The sequence below is a fragment of the Numida meleagris genome, chromosome 32 (genome assembly GCF_002078875.1).
Source record: "Numida meleagris isolate 19003 breed g44 Domestic line chromosome 32, NumMel1.0, whole genome shotgun sequence".
NCBI classification, from domain to species: Eukaryota; Metazoa; Chordata; class Aves; order Galliformes; family Numididae; genus Numida; species Numida meleagris.
In genome coordinates this window covers 1,143,527-1,169,757 of record NC_034437.1, presented here as the reverse complement: position 1 = coordinate 1,169,757, position 26,231 = coordinate 1,143,527, and the positions used below count along the sequence as shown (strand labels likewise).

The 26,231-nt window shown below is 49.9% G+C and overlaps 2 protein-coding genes across 2 annotated transcripts; both read right to left on the bottom strand.

Moving 5' to 3' along the window:
• On the bottom strand, nucleotides 6,892–10,996 carry AQP5 (aquaporin 5). The gene is made up of 4 exons (XM_021379267.1): nucleotides 10,137–10,996; nucleotides 8,784–8,948; nucleotides 8,177–8,260; nucleotides 6,892–7,625 (listed from the first exon to the last, which is right to left on the bottom strand). The coding sequence occupies exons 1-4, from the start codon at nucleotides 10,497–10,499 to the stop codon at nucleotides 7,440–7,442; spliced, it is 798 nt and encodes a 265-aa protein (XP_021234942.1). The 5' UTR covers nucleotides 10,500–10,996; the 3' UTR covers nucleotides 6,892–7,439.
• Nucleotides 19,072–23,455, bottom strand: AQP2 (aquaporin 2). The gene is made up of 4 exons (XM_021379215.1): nucleotides 23,083–23,455; nucleotides 20,924–21,088; nucleotides 20,031–20,111; nucleotides 19,072–19,287 (listed from the first exon to the last, which is right to left on the bottom strand). The coding sequence occupies exons 1-4, from the start codon at nucleotides 23,446–23,448 to the stop codon at nucleotides 19,072–19,074; spliced, it is 828 nt and encodes a 275-aa protein (XP_021234890.1). The 5' UTR covers nucleotides 23,449–23,455.

Here is a 26,231-nt window from a genome sequence, read left to right as displayed (position 1 = left end):
AAGAACCACACACGTCAGTGCAAGCCAGGGGCTGAGCTGCAAGAAAGGAGCTCTGTGGAGGGGCCTGGGGATCCTGGTGGCTATCAGACCACAAACCAGCAGCGTGCTCTCATGGCCAAGAAGGCCAATGGTGTCCCAGTCAAACTGCGATTGATCAACAGTTGACCAGAGGTTGACTGCGAGCCAGCAGCGTGCCATGGTGGCCAAGGAGGCCAATGGTTCCCTGGGATGCTCTGGCCAGCAGGTTGAGGGAGATGATCTTCCCCCTCTGCTCTGCCCTGGGGAGGCCACATCTGGAATACTGTGTCCAGTTCTGTGCCACCCAGTTTAAAGCAGACAAGGATCTTCTAGAGAGAGTCTAGTGGAGGGCCACAGTGAAGCTTAGGGGCCTAGAGAGTCTCCCATTTGGGGACAGGTTGAGAACCCTGGGAATGTTCAGCCTGGCTGAGGGGAGATCTGATCAGTGCTGATCAATATCTGAAGTGCAAGAGTCAAGTGGATGGGGCTGGGCTCTCTTCAGTGGTGTGCAGTGACAGGATAAGGGGAATGGGTGAAACTGGAATGCAGAAAGTTCCATACAAACACTCAAAAGACCTTCTTTCCTGTGAGGATGACAGAGCTCTGGAGCAAGCTGCCCAGTGGTGGAATCTCCTTCTCTGGAGATAGTCAAGACCTGTCTGAGGTACTTTCCTGTGTTACCGACCGGAGGGAAGCTGCTTTTGGAAGGAGGGTTGGACTCGGTGATCTCCGGAGGTCCCCTCCAACCCCTATGATCCCCCTCTGCACCGAACTGGGCATTGCTCAGAATCTACTCCCAGTCACTCCCAGCCCCCCGAAGACAAGTGGGAATGCATGGGGGTTATTTTCTGCCAAACTCTCTGCCTTTTTCATGCATGCTCAAGCCCGGTGTGGAAAGAACCAAGCCCTCTGAAGGAGGCAGTGTTTGCCTCCAGACCTGCAGCTCCCGTGTCCTCCTGGCAGCCGTGGACGCCCATTTTGGCTGCTTTGGCCTGTATTTGAGACATCGGGGCTGGTGCTAAGTGGCAATGACACAAGCTGAAGCCCAGCAGCTAATCAGCTCCCGGTGATGCTAGTGCCAAAGGAAGTCTCATTTACAGACAGTCCTGCAGCGCGCTTTGATGTGGGCGGATGTGCTCTGCAGTGAGGAAGAGCCTTATTAACGCAGAATGTGTTGCTTTGCTGAACCATTGGGAAGTTTGCGTTGCTGAGATGCGGTGGTTGCTGGTGCAAAGATGTGTTCTTCAGGTGCATTGCTATTTCCATGTAAAAAAAAAAAGAAAAAAAAGAGTATTTTGAGGCTGGATGATACAGAAGGGATGAGTAAACTGGAGCACAGAGATGCTGCCTGCAGAGGGCTGACGTTCAGCATGGCTTTTTGCTCAAAACCCAAAGCAAAATCATGAGATGGTCAACGTGGCAAAAGCAAGGACAAAGCCGTATGGAAAACAAGCCTGCTGATGTCAGCGGTGGTAATAGGTGCATATTTACACACTCCATTTAAATGGGAGGCTTTAACTGCTGATTAACTGCTCTTATGGGATTTCTTTGTGAAACACCTGACAAATGTTTTTTTATGCCCTTGGAACAAAGCAAGCTGATAGCGTTTATATCCTTTTCCTCTCTGATGGCAATTAGCGCTGATTAGAGAGTCCATAATTCATATGAACTCTGAGTTTGAAGGGGAGGGGTGGGCAACGGCTCTTGGTGTAGGAAAGCAATTGGCTGTTTTGATAACCAGATTAAAAAGTAATAAATTCTGAAAGAGCAGAGAGAGGACTCGTTGTCTGCAGCTGACATTGCTCTGCCACCAAGGAAATGCCGCCCTGGGACAGGCGGAAAATCACGGCTGCCAAAAGCTTTAGGAACCACTGGGGAAGGGGAATTGATTTATTTGTGGCCTCGTATTAAAAGGCGAATTGTGCGGGACGCTTTGAGTTTGTTCTCATCCAGTTTTTTTTTTTTTTCCAGGCTGCACAAGAGGGCATTATACAAACCTGCAGCTGTACCTTGCTCATGGGCACAGAGCTCTTGCTGGTGTGCCAAGCAGGATTAGTGTCGTGCCAGCAGAGGAGGGCTGTATCCTGGAGGACGTATGCCAGAGGCTTTACTTTGCTTTGATGGTTGTTTCTTGGGGTGCGTTCGGAGCTCGTTCCAAGCCCCTGTGTGCAGCTCTGCATTTGTTCTTTGTTTCTGCACCATCCCAAAATGCTGTGCTGCTGGAGGCTGAGGGCAGGCACTGACCTGGGGAACCTTTTGCTTTGCAGCAAACCTAAATCCTGCCCACGCATCGCCCCTTGGATGGGTGCTTGACAGCTCCCAGGGGCTGTGGTGTAACAAAGATGCATATAATCCTCTCCTTGTTTGCTAAGTCTTTGCATCCTCATTGCTCTGGGAAGCCCTCCTGGCTCCGGACTGACCTTTCCCAACAAAGCCCCTTTGTCAGGCAGACTTCAGGGCTGAGGCTTGCTTTTTTATTTTCCCTTCTTTCCTTTATCGCTCTTTATTTTATTGATGTCACCACCACCCAGCCACACAAGGACCCATTATATCAACTGCTGCTGGACTTTGCTTGGTGGCAAAAAGGAGATTAGGAACAGCGGTGGGCGATATCCTGGGGAGCTGAGGCCAAAGGTGTGAATAAGAGGAATGCTGGCAGTGGGAAAGCAGCCCTGATCCAGGCAGCGCTCCCACGTGCCAGGCAAGGAAGCCTTGCTCTCACACGAGATCTCTGCCTGTGCTTTGAGGTGGGAGCAGGAGGATTTTCCATGGAGTTCAGGTGAGCGTTTCCAGGTGCTGCTTCCCATTTCCACACTGCGTCCCACCAGATGCAGCAGGAGGTACCCTGGGCACCCATGGGTGCTGCTCTGGGTGTTGCTGTGCACTGAGCCCATCCTCTCCAGTCCCAAGCTCCAGGGCACTGATAACTTTGAGCTCTGCCAAGAAGAGGCACTTTGGGCCATAGGAGGGTGTTGAGGTGGGAACTGAGACACCATGAAGATCTATTTTGATCCTACCTCGTCTCTGGACAACTCCTTCCATTCTTTTCCATAATTGCATGTGTTTTAGGGTGCAGTACTCATATCTACCTGTATTTCCAGTGCTAGTGCTGCACCTCCTCATTCCACCCATGCAATCACAGGGACTTAGCGCACTGCTGGCAGCAGTGAGGACCAAGCAGGTCCCCAGTGCCCCATGTCCACGAAAAACACACTCAAGGTGCTCACTTAGTGCTGCCTAACCCCAAACAAACCCTGATACGTGCCCGGCAACCCAAACACAAATGGCAGCACCCGGTCTTCAGGCGGAGGCTGCAGAGCTGGGGTGCTGCCGGTTGACAACAGGAAGGGTGACTGTGAGCTGTCTGCTGGCTCAGAGCAAAGCAGCTCCGCAGCATCCATGGGCTGGGTAGGGGCTGAGTGGGAGGGGAGGTTGGATTCTGTGCCCAGCAGGAGATGGGTGCTGGCACGGGTTATGCCATGATTCATGCCAACACCCATGCCAGGTTGTGCCATGCCTCTGTGCAGGGTTCCTGCACAATCCTTGCAGGATGCACTGAAAGTTTTTTATTTATTTGCAAGCCTTGGGCATCTCCTAGTGCAGAAGGAGGATGCATGTGCATTGGCTTTTCGGTGGTTTCTGGAGATGCTACGTTGGCCCCTGGGTGCTCTGTGCTCTGCAGCAAGGCAGTGACACTCCTGGAGGGGGACTCTGCTGTCGTGTGCTGCTTGGACTTTCTGGTAACACACAGTGTTGCAATATTTCTGCAGCACTGTGTCATTCTGCCCTTTTGCATCCATCATCCTCTTTCCAACCAGCAGCACAGGGGACTGCTCTGCTTTGCTTTCCATGTGGAAAACAGCCTTGTGCTTTTCCCCTGAAACTGGAAACCATGGCTTTAGGCAGAGCATCAAGGGCTGCAAACCAGTCTGCTCTCAGAGGGGGCACGTTCCTAAATGACAGCACTTTTCACCTGGGTGGTTTTGGAGAGAGCTGGGACTGTCCCACTGCAGCTTCATCTGTGCTTCAGTCCCTTGCAACACATTGAAAACCTTTGGTTATTTGAGATATTGCCATTGGATCTCACTGTTTCTCAAGCACTGGCACACTGATGGACACAAAGTGATTCACAAACAGCCACTGGAGACTTCCTTTGCATAGACTAAAGGCTGCTGGTGCATACAAACACGTAAGGTTTGAGCTGTCACAACAAGTGAAAATAGCTGAGTATTTCCTCCCTGCCAGAAAAACACGAAATTCTGAAAGCTTTGCAGTAACTACCGCCCAATGGAAAAGGTGCTCAAGGACGAGAAACAATCTGCATAATCCTCTTAGTGCGGAAAAAATTGCTTGTAGGTACATTTAGGAAATAACTGCATCCATTCCCACCCAGTAATTATGGCACATATGGACGAGAACGGCATGTCGGGGTGTATTTATGTGTTTTGCCTGACTATATATCTATGTATTTTTAAAACCCAAACAACTAATAATGGAAACCACCACTATAGCTCACTGATAAGCGTGGTGCTGGGTCTGTATGACCGTAAGGAGACGTAGTCAATGTAGGAGCGGAGATATTGTCCCCGACATTGAAATTCCTGTTCCTGGCAGAAGCTGGGGAACAAGTGTGGCACAGCCGTGATTGTGTTATCGTGTGCGTAACGCAGCCCATAATAGGCATTACAGGAAAGTCTGGTTCCAAACGTGCAGGGATTATACCAGCCCTTATGCAGCTGCTGAAATCGTCGTTTTCCGTGAAATGGCGATTTTTGCAAAGGGATGCAGAAAACCCTGGAAGGTGTTCAGTTGTAATAATCTCACTAAAAACAGGGACAAATTGTGAATGCTGGGTTGGAAAGCAAGACAAACAAGAGTCTGACTTTCATCTGTTTTAAAGCACTGCTCCCTTCCATGGGTGGCTGAGAGCAGGTGGGGGGACCTCAAGGTTTCCATCTGGGTCTGGGGCTGAGCCCTGTGCCCATCCTGGTGTCTGCTGGATGCATCCAATACAACCTCTGCCCAAATTTAATGCAGCACAGACTGCTGGGAAGGATGCAAGAGGTTCCTGCACTGCAGAGGGCTGATGCTCAGCGAGGGGATGCTGCCGGCATCGCCCATGTCCTGTATTCCCCCTGTCTTAGCAAAGCCCACTCCCTCCTACCAATTGGGGAAGGGTCTCCACCCCCAGTGCCCACTTTCCCACTGCCCCCAGCTCCATGTGGGGCAGTCCCACTCATGTTTCCCAGCAGTGCTCTGGGTGATTTTTGTGCTGACACAGAGCTGCTGCTTCAGAAACCTCTGATTCATCCCATGGAGGGCTCACACCCAGGCTGTGCTTCTCCCTGTTGGGATCACATAGCAGTCCTGCTGTGGGGTGGGCTTCTCAGTGGGTACAGTCCCCCCTACCTTTCCCCACCATAGGAAGGGTTGTGTGATCTGCCAGAGCAATGGTGTGTCCTTTTTCATGGAGTCCAGAGCAGCGAAGCAAGGAGAGATGCACAGGGACGATCTCTGGATCCTCAGGGTCCGGGGGTGCATCATCAAGAGGCCATGGGCTGCAGCTCTGCGGATGCCAGCCTGCCTCCATGAGCACTGGGTGCTTCTCCAGCCCCATCTTTCACTTGGTTGCAGCGGTTTTGCTTGCTAGCTCTGCCACTGATCTGAAGGCTCTTCCCCTTCCTTTACTCCTCCTGCTTGGCATCTCCCCCTCCTGCAGAGAACTTGGAGGTGGCAAAGGAAAACAAGGGACAGGAACGTGCTGCTACCCACTGCCATCGCCTGGCTCGCAAACACTTTGGCATGCTACAATACAGCTGGGGATAACCTGCCTGATTGTAATCGGGCTGCAAATGGTAATGGAGTGCACGCAGGCAAGCACTGACCTCCTCATCCTTGCAGCACAAGGAGGGGCTGCGGTGGTGGAGCTCTGCACAGGGTGGATGCAGGGAGCGGGCAGTGCCAGTGCAGCATGTCGTGTTGCAGCCCGGGATAGACAGGGCGAGATGCTTTGGCAGCGAGTTGTGGCAGAACTGGAAGAGCAGGGCGCTGGTGAAGGTCAGGGTGAAGGGGTGTGTTTGGCACCAGCGAGGGGGCTGGGGAGTGGTGCAGGTCAGTTTTTGAGGGCACCCGTGGAGCCGTGTGGGAGAACTGGAATGGCAGAATGCCATCCCTGAGTCAAAGCAGGGAAGGAGCATTGCTTGGGGCTCCTCCCAGCTGCACCCTCCTTCAGATGGGCTTCAGGATGCCCAGAGCTGGGAACAGTCTGCTTTCACCCCACTGCTGCCTGCTCCTCTGTTCTCAGGATTTATGCACCACTCATCTCCCTCCTTTACCCATAGCAAGATGAGCATGGAGATGTGGTACCAGGGAGCATGGTTTAGTGGGCAATATTGGTGGTTGGTGGATAGTTGGATTAGATGATCTTAGAGGTCTTTTCCAATCTTAATGATTCTATGATTCTATGAATATGATCAAATAAGACCTTGGGATGGGCTTTCTGCTTATTGTGTCCAAGACATCTGCATTGCCAAACCCCCGTCTTGGTCCTGCCCAGGGCTGGCTTTCTTCCAGCAGGTCCTAATTTTAAGATGTTACCTCTCCAGGCAACCTCTGCTTCAGCTCCTGTCCTTAGGAGATGCCCTCGGGGGAAGGCAGCCCTCGGTGCTCTGCTTCCCCTATGGCCAATGTGGCCTCAGACACTGGGTGCTGCAGGGTTTGAGGTCAAGTGCCACTCATTGGGATGGTTTTCATCCAGTTTAGTCCACTTTTGCTCCTAAAATTTGATATCCAAGTGGACTTGCGCCCATGGTTTGATTTAAATTTCCTTTATTCATAATAAATAATACACGACATTACAAAGAACTCACACAAAATCAAAAAAAATAAAATAATAATTGCGTTCTTTCTGCAGCCATGAATAAACAGGATGCACCGGCACCAGCTAACATGTGAAAGAGCATCTATGAGCAGCATAGTTGGGGAGAGAGCGGGGGACTTGCTGGGCCCACCTGTCCAAAGTGGTTGTTCCTCTTTGCTGGTGTCTGCACTGTGTTTCCATCCCCTGGGCCACCAAACGAGTGGTGAGATCCTGCGTGTGCCAAATGTGTGGCAGATCTCACAGCTTGAAGGGCAGGGATTAGCAGCTGTTGGGTGTGGGACCATCACGGAGGGCTGTGGGCAACCTCCTTTGCTGGGCTCAGCTGGCTGCAGTAAAGCTGGGAGAGCTTCTAGCACTCACGCTCACGTAGAGGGATTATATACACACACTGCAATGCTCCGTTCCTTCTTAGTCACGGGTGGCCTTTGAGGTTAGAAGGCTTTTGCTTAAGAGTCTACTGTAGCTGGATGTGTTCATGTGCACACATGAGTCTATGTGTGAAGTTTCTTCCTCCAGTTCTGCTTGGTTTTCCCATTAGCTCCTATGGTGGAGTCAACTCCATGGATTTCTTCCTCTCCTCTCTCTGTTCTTCCCATTCCTCCTCTGACTCGTAGGTGCCCTTGACGATGGCCACCCTGTCTGACATGTTCATGCAGTAGGGGACGAGGATGTAGAAGTACAGCAGAGCAGCCAAGCAAGCCCCAAGTATGGGCCCAACCCAGAACACCTAGAAAGCAGAAAGGGAAAAGGGTGAGAGTGGGTCTTGGAGGCTAATGCACCAGATCCAGCAATCACACAGCATCCACTACTACTCCACATCTCCTATCCCATGGAGAGGTGCAAATACCTCTTCCAGTGGACTTCTTGTGTTGAAGTCCCCTCAACTGTTGCTTGGGGAAGATGTCAAGATCCTCAAGCAGAGTGATGTGATGTTCTGGAAGGCTGAGGGCGAGCCTGCTGGCAATGCTGGGTGACTCGGAAGCCTGAGTGGGGCTTTTCTGTGTGCTGCAGTGACCTCGCCTGATGTCCTAGCTCAATGTTCTCCATTGCACCAAGGGTTATCCTTGTATCCCTGCTCTGTCCCAGAGATTGGCCTGCTCTCTCCACTCAGTGCAGGAGGGGAACAACCTCCCTCTGTTTATCTTTTCAGCTCCAGAATCGGCTCTGAAACTCCTGGTCCCAAATTGCCATAGGAATTACTGCCCAGTTCCTTTGTCACTCATGCCCGGCTCCAGTGGATCCACACCCTGCCCACCCCAGTATGTTGCTGATGCTCACCCAGTGCGTGGAGCTGAACTTCCTCACGATGACTGCAGGCCCAAAGGACCGCGCTGGGTTCATGGAGCAGCCAGTGAAGTAGATCTTTCGGTGAGGAAAAGAGATGGGGGTAAGGGTCATTGTATCACTTAACAAATACAAGTGACTTTACTCTGCCTGCAGCAGGGACTTGGCGCTAGATAAGCTTTAAGATCTCTTCCAACCCAACTGTCCAATGGTTCTATGAACTTATGGACCCTTCCAACTCAGCCACTCTACAGTTCTATTGTTCCGTGATCTTTGAGGATCCTTCCAACCCAACCATTCTATGGTTTTATGATCTTTAAGGACCCTTCCAAACCAGCCATCCTATGGTTCTATGATCTCTAAGGACTTTTCCAACCCAACCATCCTATGGTTCTAAGATCTTTAAGGACCCTTCCAACCCAAGCCATACTGAAACGGCCCTCAAAACTATTTCTGTTGCAGAGGACTGGGGATCCCCATGGTGCACAGAAGGAGTGTGGTCTATTTAATGCAAATCCCTCTGGGACTGACTGCACACGACTATTTTGGGGAATCCCGTTCTAGAGAAGTGCCTGCCCCATCATCCTGCCCGGACACTCACCCCCACCAAATGGCCCACGGCTACGGAGAGCCCAATGGACAGCGCTGGGGAGCCCACGTTGCCATTCCGCCTGTTGTCCGTGGATGCGAAGATGCAGGCAGCCAGCTGGAAGGTGAGAATCATCTCCACCACGACTGCCTGGCCAGGGGTTGTGTTGTTGTTGAGCTGTGAGCCATTGAGAATGAAAATAATTAACCACCTGCCAGGCTGGGAGGGCTCTTGAGTCCTTTTATGGTGGATTTGAGTCTGCTCCCTGAGCACTTGATACTTTTTGACACTTAATCCCATTTTTCCCCCAGCACTTCTCTTCCCTATTTGCTCACTGCAAACCATGTTAACCTGACTCTTTCCCCATCCACTTTGAGGAGGGGAGCAGCCAGCAGCCACTGCAGAAAGGCACAGGAGGAAGAGTGTGGGCTGAGATGAAGGTCTCCTACTGTTGAGGGAACAGGGCATGTCACAGGGGTAAGACAAAAAGGATGTTTTCTGTGAGGTGGACTCAACCTCATCATGCATGGAAAGGGCCAGGTGACCTGAGCTTATTTTCTCTGTTCTTTTTTTTTCTTTTTTTCTTTTACCTCAAGGCGACCAGTTTGGGACACGTATTGCATGGCAGCAGGATGCGCTGTGGCACCTCATCTCAGTGATCCAACCCTCTGCACAGTGCCTGTGCTACTCTGAGGGGTCTGGACTGGGATCAGGCAGAGCACTAACCCCACTGCTCCCATTTCAGCTGTTTCCCAGCACTGCCCCCAGGGTTTGGGACACACTCTCTGGCTTTGCTGCTCTTACAGGGTCCCACCACCTCCCCTCCTCCACCAGGAGCAGCCCCTCCCCCTCACAACCCCTCTATGCCCTCCCATGCATTGCTCCTTATTACACATTCATCATCTTTTCTCCACAGACTCTCTCCATCTGCTCCCATTCCCAGCTCCCCATGGTCCCACCGAGCTCCCACTGCCCATACTGGTTTGGCTGGGCTCTGCTCCCTGCCCCCCCCATCTCCTGGCGCAGCTCCTCTCCTGACACTAATCTCCAAGTAGAGAGGCTGCACTCAAGAAATCTCAATGGTGTTGGTGACTCACTGGGGCCCTTAGGATAAAGGAAGCGCTTATTAAGGGAGAAAAAACCACACCAATCATCACACCAGACAATAAATCTGTCCTGTCAATGCTCTCTGGCTACACGAGCATTTGCTCCAATCTCATTCCCATCCCCTCTGCATACAGGACAACATGCCAACACCAACTATCCTTATGGATTTGGCTCTCCAGGTTGGCACCGGTGCCAGAGAAGCAAAGCCTGCATGTAAGGTGAGCATCCAGGTGGATCATCTCCAGCCTGGAGACTTACCGAATTGATGGCCAGGTTGCCACGGGTATTGGCTGGCGTCACGCCGTAGAGGATGCCAGCCCCAGCAATGGCCCCGACCAGCTGCGCAATCACATAGAAGAGTGTCCGGAGGAAGGAGATCTGATTCCCGACGAAGAAGGCAATGGTCACCGCGGGGTTGATGTGGGCGCCGCTGATGTGGCCAAATGCCTGCACCAGTGTGCCGATGGCCAGGCCGAAGGCCAGCGAGATCTGCAGGATGCTGGGGAGCGCGGATGGCCACTTCAGTGCTGAGCCGAGGCCGATGAAGACGAAGATGAGTGTGGAGATGAACTCGACGAAGACGGCTCGGGCAAAGGCCAAAGTTAATATTTCCCTCTTCATGTTGGGAGTGGGTGGAGGGCGGCTGGAAAGGAAGAAAGTTTAGGTTTCCTCTGTCTCCAGGCTCTTCTGTCTGCACCGAGTTGTAGGGCCATACCTATCTATATATGCAACAGCAGCAGGGAGCTGTGTTACAAGGCGGTGGGTGGAGCTGAGGAGTTAGCCAGTCCTCCCAAATTATCATGTGAAACTGGAAAAGTTTCCATCTGAAAATAACTTCAGAGCCTCTTGGTGAACCAGTGACTCAGATATTGGTGGTATTTCTTTCTTCTTCCCTCTGCAAACAAAGAGCCCCTATAGGGTGTCTCTGTGGTCGTTAGATAACGCGGTTGCATAACGATGCTGAGCTCCCTCCTCTGTTTTTGCCTTTTACAACCTCTTGTCGGGTGCCAGGTGCTTTGTTAGTGGAGGTGTAGTTGTTATTCCCTTCCTCTGTGTGCTCGTGGAGCAGAGGACACCGCAGCTTTGCTTGAAATCTCCCATTGCCGTTGTTGGGCTGGAGGAGCTGTCTCAGGGCAGTGCTCCCACGCTTGGCCAAGTGCATTGGATTTAGATAAGAAACGAAATGTTAGCAAAGTTAAGCACCTGGAGCTGCTCCCGGGCTGTCAAGACAGTTCAGAGTTAGAAAGCAAGTGCCTTGTTATCACCCCGAGGGCAGGGCTTGGGGGACATTCTGCCAAAAAAGAGCTTCCCCGGGGTGCCCACACAGGGGCTGGAGAGGATGGTATGGCCCAAGAACAGAGGACTGATCTTGGTGTCTGAGTCACTCTGCTGCCTTTCTGCTCTGCTGCTCCTTCCAGAGATCAATAAGCATCGGGTGTGGGTTTCAACTGCGTTGGCAGTCGGTGGTGCTCTGTGCCAATACCAGGGAGGGTGCATCCTACCCCATTATCTCAGGTCCTTTCTTTTCTTTTTGCTTTCCAAGCTCTTGCCCAACAAGGTCAATTATTTTGCTCATGGGAATGCCAGCACAAAGCCACAGGCTTTACATGGACGCAGTCCACGTTTACGTCTCCTTTCATGTTTACACAGAACTGGTCTCCGTCTCAAATCCATCTGGCTGGAAGTCCTTGGCTGGCAGGGAGCTGCTTGCTTGGCCGAGGTCTGGGGGCAGAAAATGGTTCTGGTGACACTTCACCATGACTTCTTGATCCGTTTGCATTTGTGTGCCCAGATTTACATTTGTTTCAGATGGGTTTGGGTGCCAGCTCTGCTCTTCTTGCTGTTCTCCGGCACGGATGATTGCGTCTGGCTTTTCTCAGGCAAACTGATCTCACCATGCAGGGGATATCCAAGGCTGCCATGTGCTTCTGCAGAAGTAGTCACTTTCCTGTAGTAGGCACACAGCAAGCAAAGCTCCATGTGCTTTTTTGGTAAGAAGCATTACAAATCCCTCTTTGAATGTAAAAAGTGCTGAAAAATTGCATTCACTGCTGCCTTCTGCTGGGTGCAGTCAGACTTGCACGTAGCTGGTGCCATTTGGGGTCTAAGCCAGAAGATATTCCCTTCTTCGGAGCCAAAAATAAAGGAGCCCTTTTCCTCCAGCTGGGCTCGGAGTCCTGAGTTCAGCGCACGGATCCAAGGGACTGAGCTCTCCTTACAGCACAGTTCCTCCTCCTCATTTTCTCCCGGTTCTGCTGGTCCTGGGAAGCTGGCTGGGTGAAAAACCAGCTCTGTTATCCTAGAAGCACCTGGTCCGTTGGCGTGTTTTGGTGAAAGTTTTGCAAGCTGGTTTTTCAAGATACCCTGGCCAGATTCCAGTTGGAGTAATTGCTTGCCACTTCCCTTCCATCCTCCTATGGTTCCTCCTGGATTGGATGCGCCTTGCTCTCATCCTCCCACCCCTTTCATAACACGGCTCTCCGTGTGCGGTGGCTGAGTTTTGCCATGTGTGTTGATATGGGCTGGTGATTTTGGGTGACAGTATGGCTTCAGCTCAACATTAGCAGCACTGAGCCTGAACCCACTCTCCTGGGATGTGGATAGGAACATCCAAAAGAAAGAAAGTCTTCCCACCAGACTAGGGGATGTAATGAAATAATGCTGAGAATGATGGGGAAAATCTTCCAGAGAGAGATGGAGGATGTTTCTCTAACTACAGACCCTGCAATGTGTTTTCCCATGGTTGTTTGAAGACTTTCCTCTCTGGGGTGTTCCTGCTTGGCTTCTCTGATGTCTGACCACGAGGTGTTGGGAAGGCTTCCTTCCTTTTCTCATCTGCATGCCCTCCAAAGAACCTGTGCGAGCTGAAAGTGTCTTGGATGCATCAAAGGTAATTGAATTAGGCAAGAAGGCATTGCGCAGGGCCCTGCTGACAGACAGACACCCACGTGCCAGGGCAACACATACCTCACTTCTCCCAATGGCTTTAGGAAGAAAGGAGACGTGGAGGCTTTGCCACGGTGAGGAGAATGGCTTCAACCGTTCTCCTCCTCGTTGCCATTGGCAAGCAAAGTAAAGCCAAAACCCACCCACTTCTCCCACTCCATTGCAGGGCCACGTGGCTTGATGGCACCTTGGGGACGGAGTGCAGGAGGCAGGCAGGGTCCTGAACCCACTGTTTTCATTGCCAGAAAAGGAGGAAGGCAGCCGTGCCTCATCCTTCCCAGGGCCCCGTGGCTATGCCTCACCCACGGAGGTGTGTGTGTCATTAACTGGATACGTGTGCTGGCCCCTCTTGTCTCTGGGTTGCTGGTTTCATTTCTAAGCCTGTGCCATGCTTCTATTAATTTGTCTTTTCCACAGCAGCCCCAGATTCTGATGGGTTCAGCTCTGTGACTCTCCTCAAAACCCGACAGATCAGGGTGAGTTTGGGTTATATGTGCTGCCGAGACCCAGACTAGCCCAGTTTTTGGGCTTGCCCTCTCACCTGGCTCCATCTTGACCAAGGACCTTCCAGCTGGCACAGGAATACAAGCAAGGATAACAACAGCAACAGCAGCCAACTCCTTCTCCTGGAATCTGTGATTAGTTGGGATTAGATGGCTGGAGGAGAAAGTTTGCTTTGGTTTGTTTTTAAAGAAAGGCTGCTTCTTGCTGGCTCAGCTCTGGGAGCTTGCAGCAAGGTATTAAATAGCACAGGTGGGGAACTCAAAGCCAAGCAAGCAAACTTTTTCTTTTCATCCTGTTTCTGAGGCTGCTGTTCTCTGTGGTGGGGTTTGGGAAAAGCCTCATTCCACCGTGGTGTCTCTGTGCAGGCAGTTTCAGACTTTCAAGGATTTCTCTAATCTACCCCACAATCTGCCTGTGCTTGCTTTAAAGTTGAGGGATTATTCTGCTGGCCTGAGGCAAGCAGCATTTCCACCTTCCCGTGCCCTGGAGGCTTCGGTTTCCCCCAGCAACCTAATCTGGTGCTTTGAAGCAAAAAGGCCTTGAGTTCCACCAACCAACACCCAAAATTGGCTGTGGGACCCTTTTCCATGGATGCATCCAACGTTGGCAGCTTTGGGATTGGTTGAGCTGCACTTAGTTCTGGGACTTTTGCACTTGGTTTTGGGACAGGCGGAGGGGATGTGGTATGGCATTTTGTGGGCCAGATCTGCTCTTGGGATGTCCCCATGTCTCCTGCCATCCCACCACGCAGCAGGTGCCACTTTGGCTTGCAAAGGTGGTCCTGAAGTTGCCATCCAGCCCTTGCTGGTCACAGACCTTGTAACCCAGACCTTGTCTGCAAGTAGGGCTGATGCCATTGAAATGCTGAATAGTGTTAATGCTTAATAACAGCATTGCTGTGCTCCTCGCTTAGAAATTACTTGGCAGTCTCTAAGGCATCCAAGTAAGTGCAAGCGCTTTGGGGCTGGTCTGCAATGGAAATGCCAGCATCCTTAATAATTAATTTGCATCATAATAATCATTAAATTGACACATGGGGATAATCACGTGTATTAGGGAAAGCAAAGCCCAATTAGAAAAGAGATCTCTGCAGATCACTCAGGATGAAAGCTGGGTCTGAAATCCTACTGTCCTGATTTTCAGGTCTAGCCCTTTCCAGTGAAGCCACCTGCATCAGCAATATTGGGAGGCTGCATTTCTGCTCATCTAGGTAAATACTTGGCATTCTTAGGCCAGCAGCCACTCACTGGGATTCAGACAGACCTGCATTTGCGAGATGGTTTTCCTCTTGAATTGTATTTGCCATGGAAGTCTCCTCTTTGCCCATATACTCTCCTTGTAGAGCTGCAAGGACTCTGGTCTGCATCAGAGCAGAAGGGACCTGGTAAACAAGACCAGCCTCCAAAGCACCAATGGAAGCAGTAGGTAACATAATAAAGAACAGTCTGGAATCTCTTAAAAGCTGAAATTCTTGCATCGTGGCTCCAAGAGATTAGGACTTTGCAGAGCAAAATGTTGGTGAAAACATGCTGTTAGCTGGTGAACTAGAAAACAATTTTTTACACCCCATTCTGCCTCTGAGGCCCAGATGAAATGCACTGAGAAATTTCTCACCTTAAGAAGTTACAGATAGTTTACACTGATTGGGATTTAAAGAGATTGGTGGTCATCTGCTGTTAGAGCTGAAGACTTGCATTGAGCGGTCTCTGGATAAATGTCTGATTGTCTTCAGATTCCTCATGTTCCTGGAAAACCATGCTGAAAATTGAAGCAGAGCCTCTGATCTCATACCCAGATCCATTGGGAGAGGCTTGAGAAACAGGCCTCGCTGCAAGACTTGGAGCTGTAGGAATTAGCTGGAGATTTGGCTTCCCCTATGGACCACCAGTATTACCAGCCACTTCTATGGGCCAGAGGTTTCGTAGAATCATAGTGTCATTAAGGTTGGAAAAGAACTCCTAGACCATCCAGTACAACCCCAACCCATCCCACCATGCCTACTAACCGTGTTCCGAAATGCCACATCTCATGGTTCTTGAACCCCTTCAGGGATGGTGACCCCACCACCTCCATGGGCAACCTGTGCCAATGTATCACCACTCTTTCAGAGGAGAATTTTTTCCTAATATCCAACCTGCACCTACCCTAGCACAACTTAAGGCCATTACCTCTCATCCTAAAATCATCATGGGGCAGTGTGTCACCATGCTACATTAAATCACATTTTCCTGCTGAAGTCCTACTGTATTCTGGTATTTCACTGGTATCTTAAAGAAATGAGTTGGGCTGATTGTATGGCAACCAAGTAGTGATATCAAGGAAAGGGGTCGGGGCATGTCCAAAATGCTCTTGAATTCTCACACCAACTTGAGGACCCTACAGGGCTTTGCAGGATGGCTGCCCCAAACCTGATCAAGATAATGATGTACATACAGATGGAACAACAGAACAGGAGAGGAAGAAAACACTCGTGATCACAAGGGATGGCAGGGCATGGGTAGCAATGAGATCTGAGGCACTGTGCACAGTGATGTACATTTGGATTTCGTGGTCATATTATTTATCGCAGGTTAATGATGAAACTAATAAGAGTTAATTTACGGTGCAATGAATATTGCAGATATTCATCATGGAGAGTCATGAATTAATGGGAGGGAATGCACAGGTATTTGAATCCTGGGCCAAAGCATTCCTACTGAGGTCTAATACAAAAAGTGTTATCAACTTAGTGAGGGTTTTGGTTGGTCTGTGGCAGCTCTGATCTCTGGGTGGCTGAGATCTTTAATTTGAATTGCACTGGTGTAAATCTGGAACGACTGGCTTGGTTTCCTGACGGTGCAAGTTTTGGAAGTGTCATTGAGGACAATGACAGCTCCATTGAGAGAGAAAATTTACGTACCTGATTGTCTTGAGAGGACTCAGGCTGCTTTAGCCATCTGAAAATCTGGTTCAGTGAGATTGCTTCATGTTAACACTGCATGCCAAGAGCAGAATCCAGCCAGGCCAGGAATGGGAGAAGCATAAGGTGCTCAAGGAGGAATGGTCCTTATTTGGTGGGTTGGTAGTTGGAAGACGGGGCTATTTTTTTACTGCTATTTTTGCAGATCAGTAGGCTGTTGGCTTGAAGCTGGGCTTCACGGTACATATATGACCATATATATATTATATGACCACAAATGTGAACCAGATAATGACACATATATCAATTCAATGGGTAGAAGTGAATATGAAGCACTTTATTTGAAAGAGTACAGTAAGTTATTAGACACTAAACTCATTTGTGGGGCTCTCTGCAGTTTATGTGTCTTAAACATTGTCATGGTACGTAATAAATTAAATGCTTGGATCTGAAGGAGAAGAGGCATGTAATTAACTTCAACATTAAAAAAAAAAAAAAGCACATGAATCAGCTGTATGGTGTTGTCTATAGCAGCTCATCGGCAGGACAAATTCTGAGTAAATGTCTTTGGGTTTTCCTGGAACGCATAGATTGTTTTTCCTTTGAAGAGCAGCAAAAATACGAACTAATTTTAAAAACGAATATTTGGTGATTTATATACAACTTTACGCTCTGTTTGAGTGGAAACATGATTGAATGGAAACGTGGCAGATCTTTAAGTAAGCTTTCCTCAGATCATGAGATCTCTCCATCCCCAGGTATAGCAAGTTAGGAAGGGAAGGCAAGAGACTAGCATGGCTGAAGTGGGACCTGCTGGTCAAACCGGAGAGCAAGAAGAAAATGCACAGGCAGTGGAAACAGGGACAGCTATGGTGGGAAGAGTATAAGGAAGTTGCTAGGCTGTGTAGGGATGGGGTCAGGAAGGCCGAGGCCCAGCTTGAACTGAATTTGGCAAGGGATGCCAAGAAGAAGAAAGGCTTCTATAGGTACCTCAACCAGAAAAGGAAAGTCCAGGATCTTCATGGAGCAGAAATCTGCGTCACAGAGCGGATTCTCCTGGAAGCCAGGGAGGTGACACAGGAGAACCAGCATAGCTTCACCAAGGGCAAATCCTGCTTGACCAACCTGGTGGCCTTTTATGATGGTGTCACTGCGTCAATGGGCAAGGGAAGAGCCAGTTATATCACCTATCTTGGACTTTACTAAAGCCTTTGACATGGTACCCCACAGCACCCTTCTCTCCAAATCGGAAAGATACGGATTTGATGGGTGGACTTTTCTATGGACAAGGAACTGGCTGCAGGATCAAGTCCAGAGAGTGGTGGTCAATGGCTCCATGTCTGGATGGAGATCAGGGATGAGTGCCCAGGCCCTGGGCAACTTGATGTGGTTGCGGGTATCCCTGTTCACTGCAGGGGAGTTGGACTGGATGGCCTTTAGAGGCCCCTTCCAGCTCTAAGGATTCTATGATTCTGTGACTTCATTTCCCATTGCTCAGCCTAAGAACAGATAAAGATTTTATTTAAAAAACCAAATAAACTATTTTTGAAATAGTATTCAAGTGCTCCTTTCTCACTGAATGACCAAGGTGGAGGACTAGAATCACTGGGACAAGAGGAGGAGGAGATGGGTACAAGTAGAGAACAGCAGACAGAGGAAGAGCATCACTTGATGGTGGTTCCTGTCAAAACAGTGGGAGGGAGGAAAACAATCAGTAGTGCTCCCTAGGATCTGGAATTGGGGCCCATCTTATTGAACACTTCCTTTAACAACCTTAGCAGAAAAATCCTGAATGAGGTGGTGATGTTCTGTGACGGTGCGATGCTAGGGAGACATCGTCAACAGAAAGAAGTGTGAGGATGTCATGCGGGAAATGCATAACTTTGAGGCTGAGTAATAGAAATGAGATTAAATTTAATGCTTAAAAGAGCTAAGGCATGTCCCAAAGACAAACCCAAATTCTTTGACTACTCTAGTGGCTGTAACCTGGTTCTGATAAAAGGATGGGATAGTCAAGAGCCATTGATGTGGTTCATCTGTGAAAGCAAGAGTCAGAGAACCTCATATCTGAAATGTTTTGTATTACTCATCCGAAATCAGGGTAGAAAAGGAATGCAGGAAAGAAAGCAAAATCCAGGCAGAAAGAAGCAGCACTGAAGTTGAGTGACAGTGGTGGTCCAAGAACAGCCAAGCTGTGGATTAATTGGGGCTGAAAATTAGGAGATTTCTCATCATCATAGGAGGGAGAAGTTGCAAGAACTCCCCAGTGGGGTCAGAGGGAACCCAAGGATGCTCTTCAAATCTGCAAAAGAAAAGGGCATTTGCATTCCACTATGGGTCGTTGTGCGCTTGGGTTCCTCGCAGAAGCAAAACTTGCAGGTTGTGAGATCCGCGTGTCAAGGAGCAGTGCTCCCGTGTGTGTGCAAACAGCCGGGCAGCGAGAAGAAGTGGGAGAAGGGTGAGCAGAGTTCAGAAGCAATGAGGCATCGGGTGGCAACCTCCACACCCAGCAAACGCCTGTAATAACACCTCTCTGCGGCGCCTCGAGAAGGGCAACGAGCTCCACTGCGTGCTGCCTCCTGCGAGGGGGACCTGAAGGTGGGACTCCAGCATGTGCTTGTCCCTGCTGCTACACTGGTGGCTTTGCTCTAACGGTGTTTTCCTCTAGAGTTAGAAAACCTGCAAACGTAGAGCTGGGTGGCAAAGTTGGGCCATCACAGCACATCTCCCCATGATGAGGCAACAAGAGCCCCCAGCAAAAAATAAATGGAGAGAGGAGAGGTGAAGCACTCTTTGGAACATAGGGGTTCCCCCAGCTCCTCTCCCGTCCCAGGGTCAGCTCGGCTATACCTTCTCGGACATCCCCCTTGGCAGGGTCTGTGGTGAGTGCAGCTCCACTGACTGCCGCCGGCGTGCCTCGCGCTCTGCCCAGTCCTCCTCTGGCTCCATGCCCTTGAAGATGGCGAGCCTCTCCGAGAAGGTTTTGGATTGTGGGAAGAGGATGTAATTGTAGATGATGGACGCGGCTGCTGCCCCTACCAGGGGGCCCACCCAGAAGACCTAGGGAAAAGGGAAAGAGAAGAATGTGGTAAGCAGAAGCCTGCCTGTGCTTGGAGGATGAAGAGGAGCCAAGGTCTCTGAGAGCACTACAGGGGTCTCATGGACCTGTTCATCCTCTTTTCTTATTGAGAACAAAATGCAGAAGCCAGCCCTGCCCTGGCTCTCTCTGTTGAATTGGCCATCTCTTGTCTGTTCCCTCGCTGTTATGCCTGAATGTACCTGACCACCCTCTTCTTTCTCTTTCTCCTCTAAGAATCAACACTGTACGATGTCCTCTAATGACAGATCTGTTGTGAGCACGCTAGTGGTTTGGATTCCTTTGGAGATGTCCAATGGAGAGGAGAAGAGTCTCTCAGCTTGGACACCTCTGAGCACAGCCGCAGCTCCAACGCTGAGCTGGCAATGCCTGGGAGTGTCCCTGAAAGAGCTGATGGAAAATACATACCCGGATCCAATTGGAACCAGAAAAGGTCTCCAGGATGGTGAGAAGCACTTCATTCTCCATTGGTTTTACCTCTTATGTTAAGTCATGGTCAACAAACCACACACCCTTCCTGTTGCAACTCACCCTGCTTAGATAAGTTAATTAAGCACCCAGCAGCCCCACCTCTTTCTGCAAATCTCCACATCTCTCCTCCAGATGGGAGCTGTTGCTGAGATGCTGGACAGGGCTGGCTTTTTGGTTTTCTAAGAATACCGGATGGGCCATCCTACTGACCCAACACCAAGACCACAGTTCTTACCCAATGGTCACTGAAGTCTCCAACGATTACAGCGGGGGCAAAAGATCTCGCTGGGTTCATGGAGCAACCAGTGTAACGGATCTGCAGAGAAACACCACACTTAATGTTAACATTAAGCCCTTTTACCACATTTTAATATATCCTGGTGTGTTATTAGCATGATTCATCCACCAAGCCAACGTTTCATATCCCAGAATACCTCATTCCAGGAAAAGAAATGCTACCAGCTTCCAGCACCTGAGTCAACATGCCTGAGTCCTATTCGTGCATCTCTGGTGCAAGCAGATGTGTCTATATGATGCAACTCAGCTGCAAGCTGGGTGACGTGCCCTGCAATGGGAACACGTTTCTGCCATGCCTGTTCCTGGAGCACATTGCTACCCCTTGCCACAGAGGATTTAAGGAAAGTAATCCCACAGCAAGTCACACAGGCTTGCAGTTCATTAAGGATGGAAGATGTGATGCAAATATTGCTGTTCTAATCCATGTAATGAGAAGCTGGGAGTGTTGGGGGATGATGGTTTTTTTTTCCCTGCAAAAGTTAGCTGTGAGGGGTTTCCCTGGCTGTCCATCCTGCATAATTCCCAGTTTATCATGGTCCTGAGAGATTCAGTTGCTACCATGCTCACTCCAGATAGAAGACCCATGGATCCCTGGGAGCTCTCTATGGGACTTGAGGAGCAGCAGATCCAACAGGTTATGGCTTTTTTTCACACTCAGTAACAGCTCAGCTCAGGCTACGGTTGTGCTGTGGCTTTGGTGGGATCTTTCTGCTGCACCTACTGCAAAACCATGAGCACTGCATCAATTACAAATCCCCCACGAATCACAGAACTTTGGCAGAAACACAAAGACAGTCCACCAAGCACTTTGCTTTAACCCATTCTACTCACCCCAAGGAGATGTCCAACGGCGACAGAAAGGCCAATGGACAGCGCAGGAGACCCCACATTGTCCTCCCGGCGTTCATCGGTGGAAGCGAAGATGCAGAGGACGAGCTGGAAGGTGAGGAAGAGCTCAACAGTCACCGCCTGCCCCGTCGTCGTCTCATTGTGCAGCTGGAAGGGGAGAAGACATCTCAGGGATGGGCAAATTCAGTCCCTGGACTGGAGATTTAGAGGGGAAACCCACAAGGGCAGAGGAAACGGGTGAGATTTTTGGCATTGTAGGAAGAGGAGGAGAGTTTTCCCAGGAAAAATGGAAAGAGTCTCAGTGGGTAATGCTTGCTGGACGTGGAAGGAAAAGCTTTTGTGTCATTCCTTTGGGTATTACTTTTCCACTCTCCCTTTCCCCCCAAAGGACTTTTTTTCTCTTTGCCTCATGCTTAAAATGCAAAATGCCTTTTGAAAAAGAAAGATATACATATAAATGCATTTCTTTTCAAAAATGTCAAAAAAAGATATTTTGGCACACACACACAAAAAAATCGCTTCTCGCTTCCCTCTCTTCTTTGACACCAAAAAATATTCTGACTTGATCCAAAGCTGTGTCTGTTGCATATCCTCTCTTCCAGTTCTGCCTTTCTGGCACTGTATTGTTCCTTGAAGGTTTTTAATCTGGACCTGGATGGGTCTGGCAACCAGATCCGCATCTCGCTGTCTCTACTCAGCCCATCCTGTCACGTCTGCTTCTTCTTGACCCGTGTCAGCCCTGCTTTGGGTGTCCTCCCAAATGCTGATCCCAAGAGCGCTTTGCTCAGTGACACAGCACAGCAGGAGTTCTCCTCCTGCCCAAACCCAGAGTTGGATCTCACTCTTCTCTCTGTAATATTCCCCTAATTCTTGAAGGATGATTTGTGCAGGCAGCTACATGATGAATAGCCCACAGGGGAGAAGAAAATCAAAATCTCTTCTTTCAGGTGCTTTATGTTTTAAAACAGCAGAGCTGAGCATTTTGAAAGTCCCTTAAAACTCTTATTGCTTTGTTGGGTTTATTAAACCTCAGCTATTATCAATATAAATAGTCTTGTTCAGACTAATCCTCAGTTCCTTTTCAACCCTTTTAATCTCTTTGGCAGTGAAGCTGGGTCTGGCAGCGCCAGCTGACTGCTGTGAGAGAAGGGATTTCCTTGTGCTGCCTCCTACAACACGCTGCCTTCCTCCTCCTCACCAGTTTTGGGTAATGCTGCCGCTGGCATAGGCATCTCTGCAGAATTACAGCTGTCCCAACCCGTGCAGAAAGGAGTTACAGTGAGCGCTGACTTTCTCTTTCAGTCCCTTTTTATTATGCATGCGTTTTGAGAAGAGGATCTGGGATACTAATGGGGAGTTTTTGTGGCTTCCTGGTGTTCCCTCATTTTCTTTATTCCTCCCACAGCTGTAAAGGGAGATCCTTGTGCTGTGTGTTGCATAATGCTGTGTCTTTGCAACACATTCAGCACTGCATGGTGGCATTGCTGGAGAACCCCGGTGTGCTGGGCACTGGGATGGACCATATGGAACTGGGATGGCCATCTCTCCAATGAGAAGCTGGAGCTTAGATGAAAAAATCTGGGCTCGTCATCACCAGTGCAGGGGAATCTTGTAGTGCAGCTGCACCCTGTAGATGGTGGCACAATGCAATGTGGAGGGGGGAAAAGACTGCACCTGCCCACACTGAGTGGTAGAAGGGATGGGCTTGGGGCAAGGGGAGCTGAGAGACAATGTCACAGGATCATAGAATGGCTTAGGTTGGAGGGGAACTTGAAGATCATCCTCTTCCAACCGAACCCAACACAACCCATGTCCTTCCCTAACCTGCATCTCCTCTGAATCAAGCTCCTCCTCAACATGGCCTGAGATAAAACTGAGATGAGGGTTTGTCTCCTCTGTAGGTGATCTGACCAGCTGGATCACCTGCATTTTCAGTCCCTAAAAGCAGAGGAGCCAGTCTGGAGCCCTGTCTTCATCCCTGTTGCTGGAAGAACACTTGCTACATCTGACACTGCCAATCCAATGCTCAGTAATAGTCCTTGTTGGCCTCAAAGCCCTTCTACACAACCCTCAGCCTTCCCCACGCCCCATCCCAAACATCTCAGCTCCTTCTCATGCCTGCCCATGGGCTGCAGCCTCACCTTGTTGATGGCCAAGCCTTCCCGCGAGTCGGCTGGGGTGATCTCATGCAGGATGGCAGCCCCCACCACGGCCCCCAGGAGCTGGGCCACCACATAGAAGACCGCACGCAGGAAGGAGACGTGGGAGCCAATGAGGCAAGCCACTGTCACCGCCGGGTTGATGTGGGCTCCGCTGATGTGCCCCAAGGCTTGGACCAGCGTACCGATGGCCAAGCCAAAAGCCAATGCAATTTGAAGGATGCTCGGGGCAGAAGCTGAAGGCCAGTTCAAAGCAGAGCCCAGGCCGAAGAGGATGAAGACCAAGGTCGCCAGAAATTCTGCCAAGACAGCCCGGGTGAAGGCTACAGAGCGGAGCTCCCACATCATGGAGGCTGCAAGGACTGGCCCTGCCTGCAGGGACTTCAGGCAATTGCTGTCGCACTGCTGGGTCCAGAGAGGATGATGGGGGTAGAAGCCCTATATATAAGGGTATGGGACGCAGGAGGATTGCCCGCTGAAGGAGGTGGGGTCGTGGTCCTAGGAAACCCGATGCTTTCCTTCATTTGTGTTCCAGCTGAAGGAATTTCAGAGCCTGCCCCCGCTATTAAAGCTGGGGAATGCAGTGCTTGCCATCCTTGCGAGGGCATAAATCAGCCTTGAGCAACGCCAGGAAACGCTGTTTCCTCTTTCTTACCAGGGCATCGGGAATGCCTGTTGCTCCTCTGTCCCCCTATCACCTGCAGCATGGGGAGAAGAGAAGGTGAATGAGGAAGCTGTAGGGCTAAGGTGGAGCTGACCTGGAGCCCTACATCACCCACCCAGCCTTAGTGGACATCTTGTTTCAGTGCCGGCCATCTCACATCCTGCTTTATATATATGTATATAGGTTTTTCCCTTCTCCTCTTTTTAGTTTCCATATCAGTATCCATTTATGGATGACTAATCTTTGATGCTTTTGACTCAAGATCGTGCTTTCCTAATTAAGCTTTTATAAACTTAAAGTGATACACTCCACGGGTCTTGTTGATGAGTATGGATAAGGTCAAGTTGTTGTGAGAAGGGAGATGTGGGCCATGACCGAACAATCAGACAAAACTGGAAGCATAGAGGCACCAACCTCCACGTGACTTACTACAACTCGGAGAATCACAAGTTTATGGTCCAGGCAGAGATTTCCTACCCAGAAAAATGGGAACCAGCCCCAAGAAATGACTGCCAGGGGAGAAATTCTAGTGTGAAAAAAAAATGACATTCACAGCTGGAGTACCTACTCAACAGTTTGGCCAACTCAGTGCTCAGAAATGTCTTTTTACTTCTTAGCATTGGTCTCTACTGACATTTTCTTCACTGGAGTATGGTCTCTTCCCATCAAACCATCCACCAATTGCCCAACAAATCCGTTTTCCTTCTCTTCCATTGTTTAGGACATACTGTCCACTGGCTATGTCTGTAAAGCCTTTTGTTCCCTATGCCGTAAGGACTGGTTGGTTTGCTGCAAAAAATGGTCTTTTCCCCCCTTTTTCTTCCTCTCACTAACAGACTCTAAAGTCATCCTGAGGGGAGTGTTCCCCTAGGGCAGAGCTGGAGATGAGAGGATCATTTCATCTTCTGTTTGGCTCTGAGAAATGCTTCCGCTCCACGACAAAAAGCAGAAGCAGTGTGCAAGTGCCACTGAACGGATGTGAACAGTTGAAGCAAAATATTCCATACCACTCAAATTGCATTGCTCCTTCCTCCATAGAAGGTAAAAATACTGGTCCTCTCGTTAAATATAAAGATACTGCTGGGAACATTGCTCTTAACAAAGAAGAAATTGTGAGGAAAACAAGTCCAGGGTGAGGATGGAAGATGTAGATTCAGCCCCTTGCTCTGGAAACTCCTCTGTCTGCTTTCCTCTGTGACTTTGGCATTGCCAGGAGGTGACTTTGGCTCCAGGCTCTTGTTTTCCAGCAGTGAAGCAGATCTCATAGAACAGATTGTGAGGCTGCCTATGTTTGGGGTGTTGATAAGGCACAGAAATCTGGTCACATCCCGGCTCCAGGTTCCTGCTGCTCTCTGCCTGGGATGGATTTGCAAACTTAGCATTGCTCAAAAATGCATTACGTCAGGGCCTGATTACAGGTGCAGGCTGCCAGTGGCGTAGGGAATGTCAGATAACTAATATGGCAATTAACTGGAGCTGATACCCTGTTTGATTAATAGTTATTCATGGTGAGCAAGGCATGATGTGTCTCTGCTTAATGAAGACTAATTAAAAAGCAAGAGAAGCAGGCAGGATTAGCTCTGAGCAACTTAAAACCCTGACACAGCCTCATGCTCCTCGCTTTCAGCTGGCGATGTGAAGGCTGATTGCAGCTGTTGTCTACCTGGTGCTTTGGGATTTCTGTGTTCCATGAACGGTGGGTTCCTGCCATGTATGAAGAAACTGACATTGCATACATGAGCTGTGCTGCACTGGCTGAAAGGAAGCTCTATCAGTGCGGTCTTTGCTGTGAGGCTGAGCAAACTATTGCTGCGGGATGCGTTCCAGCAAGAGCAGCAACGCGTTCCAGATTTCACCCAGAGAGCTCCAGCACTGCAGAGAACGGAGTCCTTCTGGATTGCAGAGAGGGAGCACGGCACAGAGCCAGGTTTGCTGCTGCCAGGCAGTGATCCAGGCAGAGCTGGGTTTCCTGCCTTGCTGTGCAGTGCCACAGCCATACTGCAAAACAGAGAATGGGAGACGGGGGAGCCTAAAGAGCCTGGTGTGGGGCTGCTGAGCTCTGCTGGTAGCGAGGAGGGGGCTCTGGAGCTGCTGGTGCTGTTTGGAGGAACAAAGCCCTGTTACAACTGCAGCCTTAGGAACAGCAAAGAGCTCTGCAGTGAAAGTGATGGAGATGGGAACGTCATTATTTTGCCTATCAATCTGCATCCCATGGAGCGTAGCGGTACTATCAGCCCTCCCCTGGGGATGGGGATGCACTGTGCCTCCTCCTGATGGCAGAGCATGGCCCAGGAACACGTTTTTGAAGAACATTTTGCAAGCAAGGGAATCGCGCTTGCACAACAGTGTACTTCTCGAGTGACTTAGATGGCTCAGATATCTCTGCTCCCCTGGTTTTCAGGAAAGTATAAACATCCTTCAGGTATCTCCATTCCATCTGAAATACCTCCGAGCCACAGAGAATAAA

Excerpts from the sequence above, each read along its gene's own strand:
- AQP2 (XM_021379215.1), bottom strand. The coding sequence starts at position 23,448 with ATGATGTGGGAGCTCCGCTCTGTAGCCTTCACCCGGGCTGTCTTGGCA. Across the intron at positions 20,112-20,923 it reads CCGTTGGACATCTCCTTGGG|ATCCGTTACACTGGTTGCTC; the intron begins GTGAGTAGAATG and ends GTTTCTCTGCAG. Across the intron at positions 19,288-20,030 it reads GAGACTTCAGTGACCATTGG|GTCTTCTGGGTGGGCCCCCT; the intron begins GTAAGAACTGTG and ends CCTTTTCCCTAG.
- AQP5 (XM_021379267.1), bottom strand. The coding sequence starts at position 10,499 with ATGAAGAGGGAAATATTAACTTTGGCCTTTGCCCGAGCCGTCTTCGTC. Across the intron at positions 8,261-8,783 it reads CCGTGGGCCATTTGGTGGGG|ATCTACTTCACTGGCTGCTC; the intron begins GTGAGTGTCCGG and ends CCTCACCGAAAG. Across the intron at positions 7,626-8,176 it reads AGTTCAGCTCCACGCACTGG|GTGTTCTGGGTTGGGCCCAT; the intron begins GTGAGCATCAGC and ends TCTGCTTTCTAG.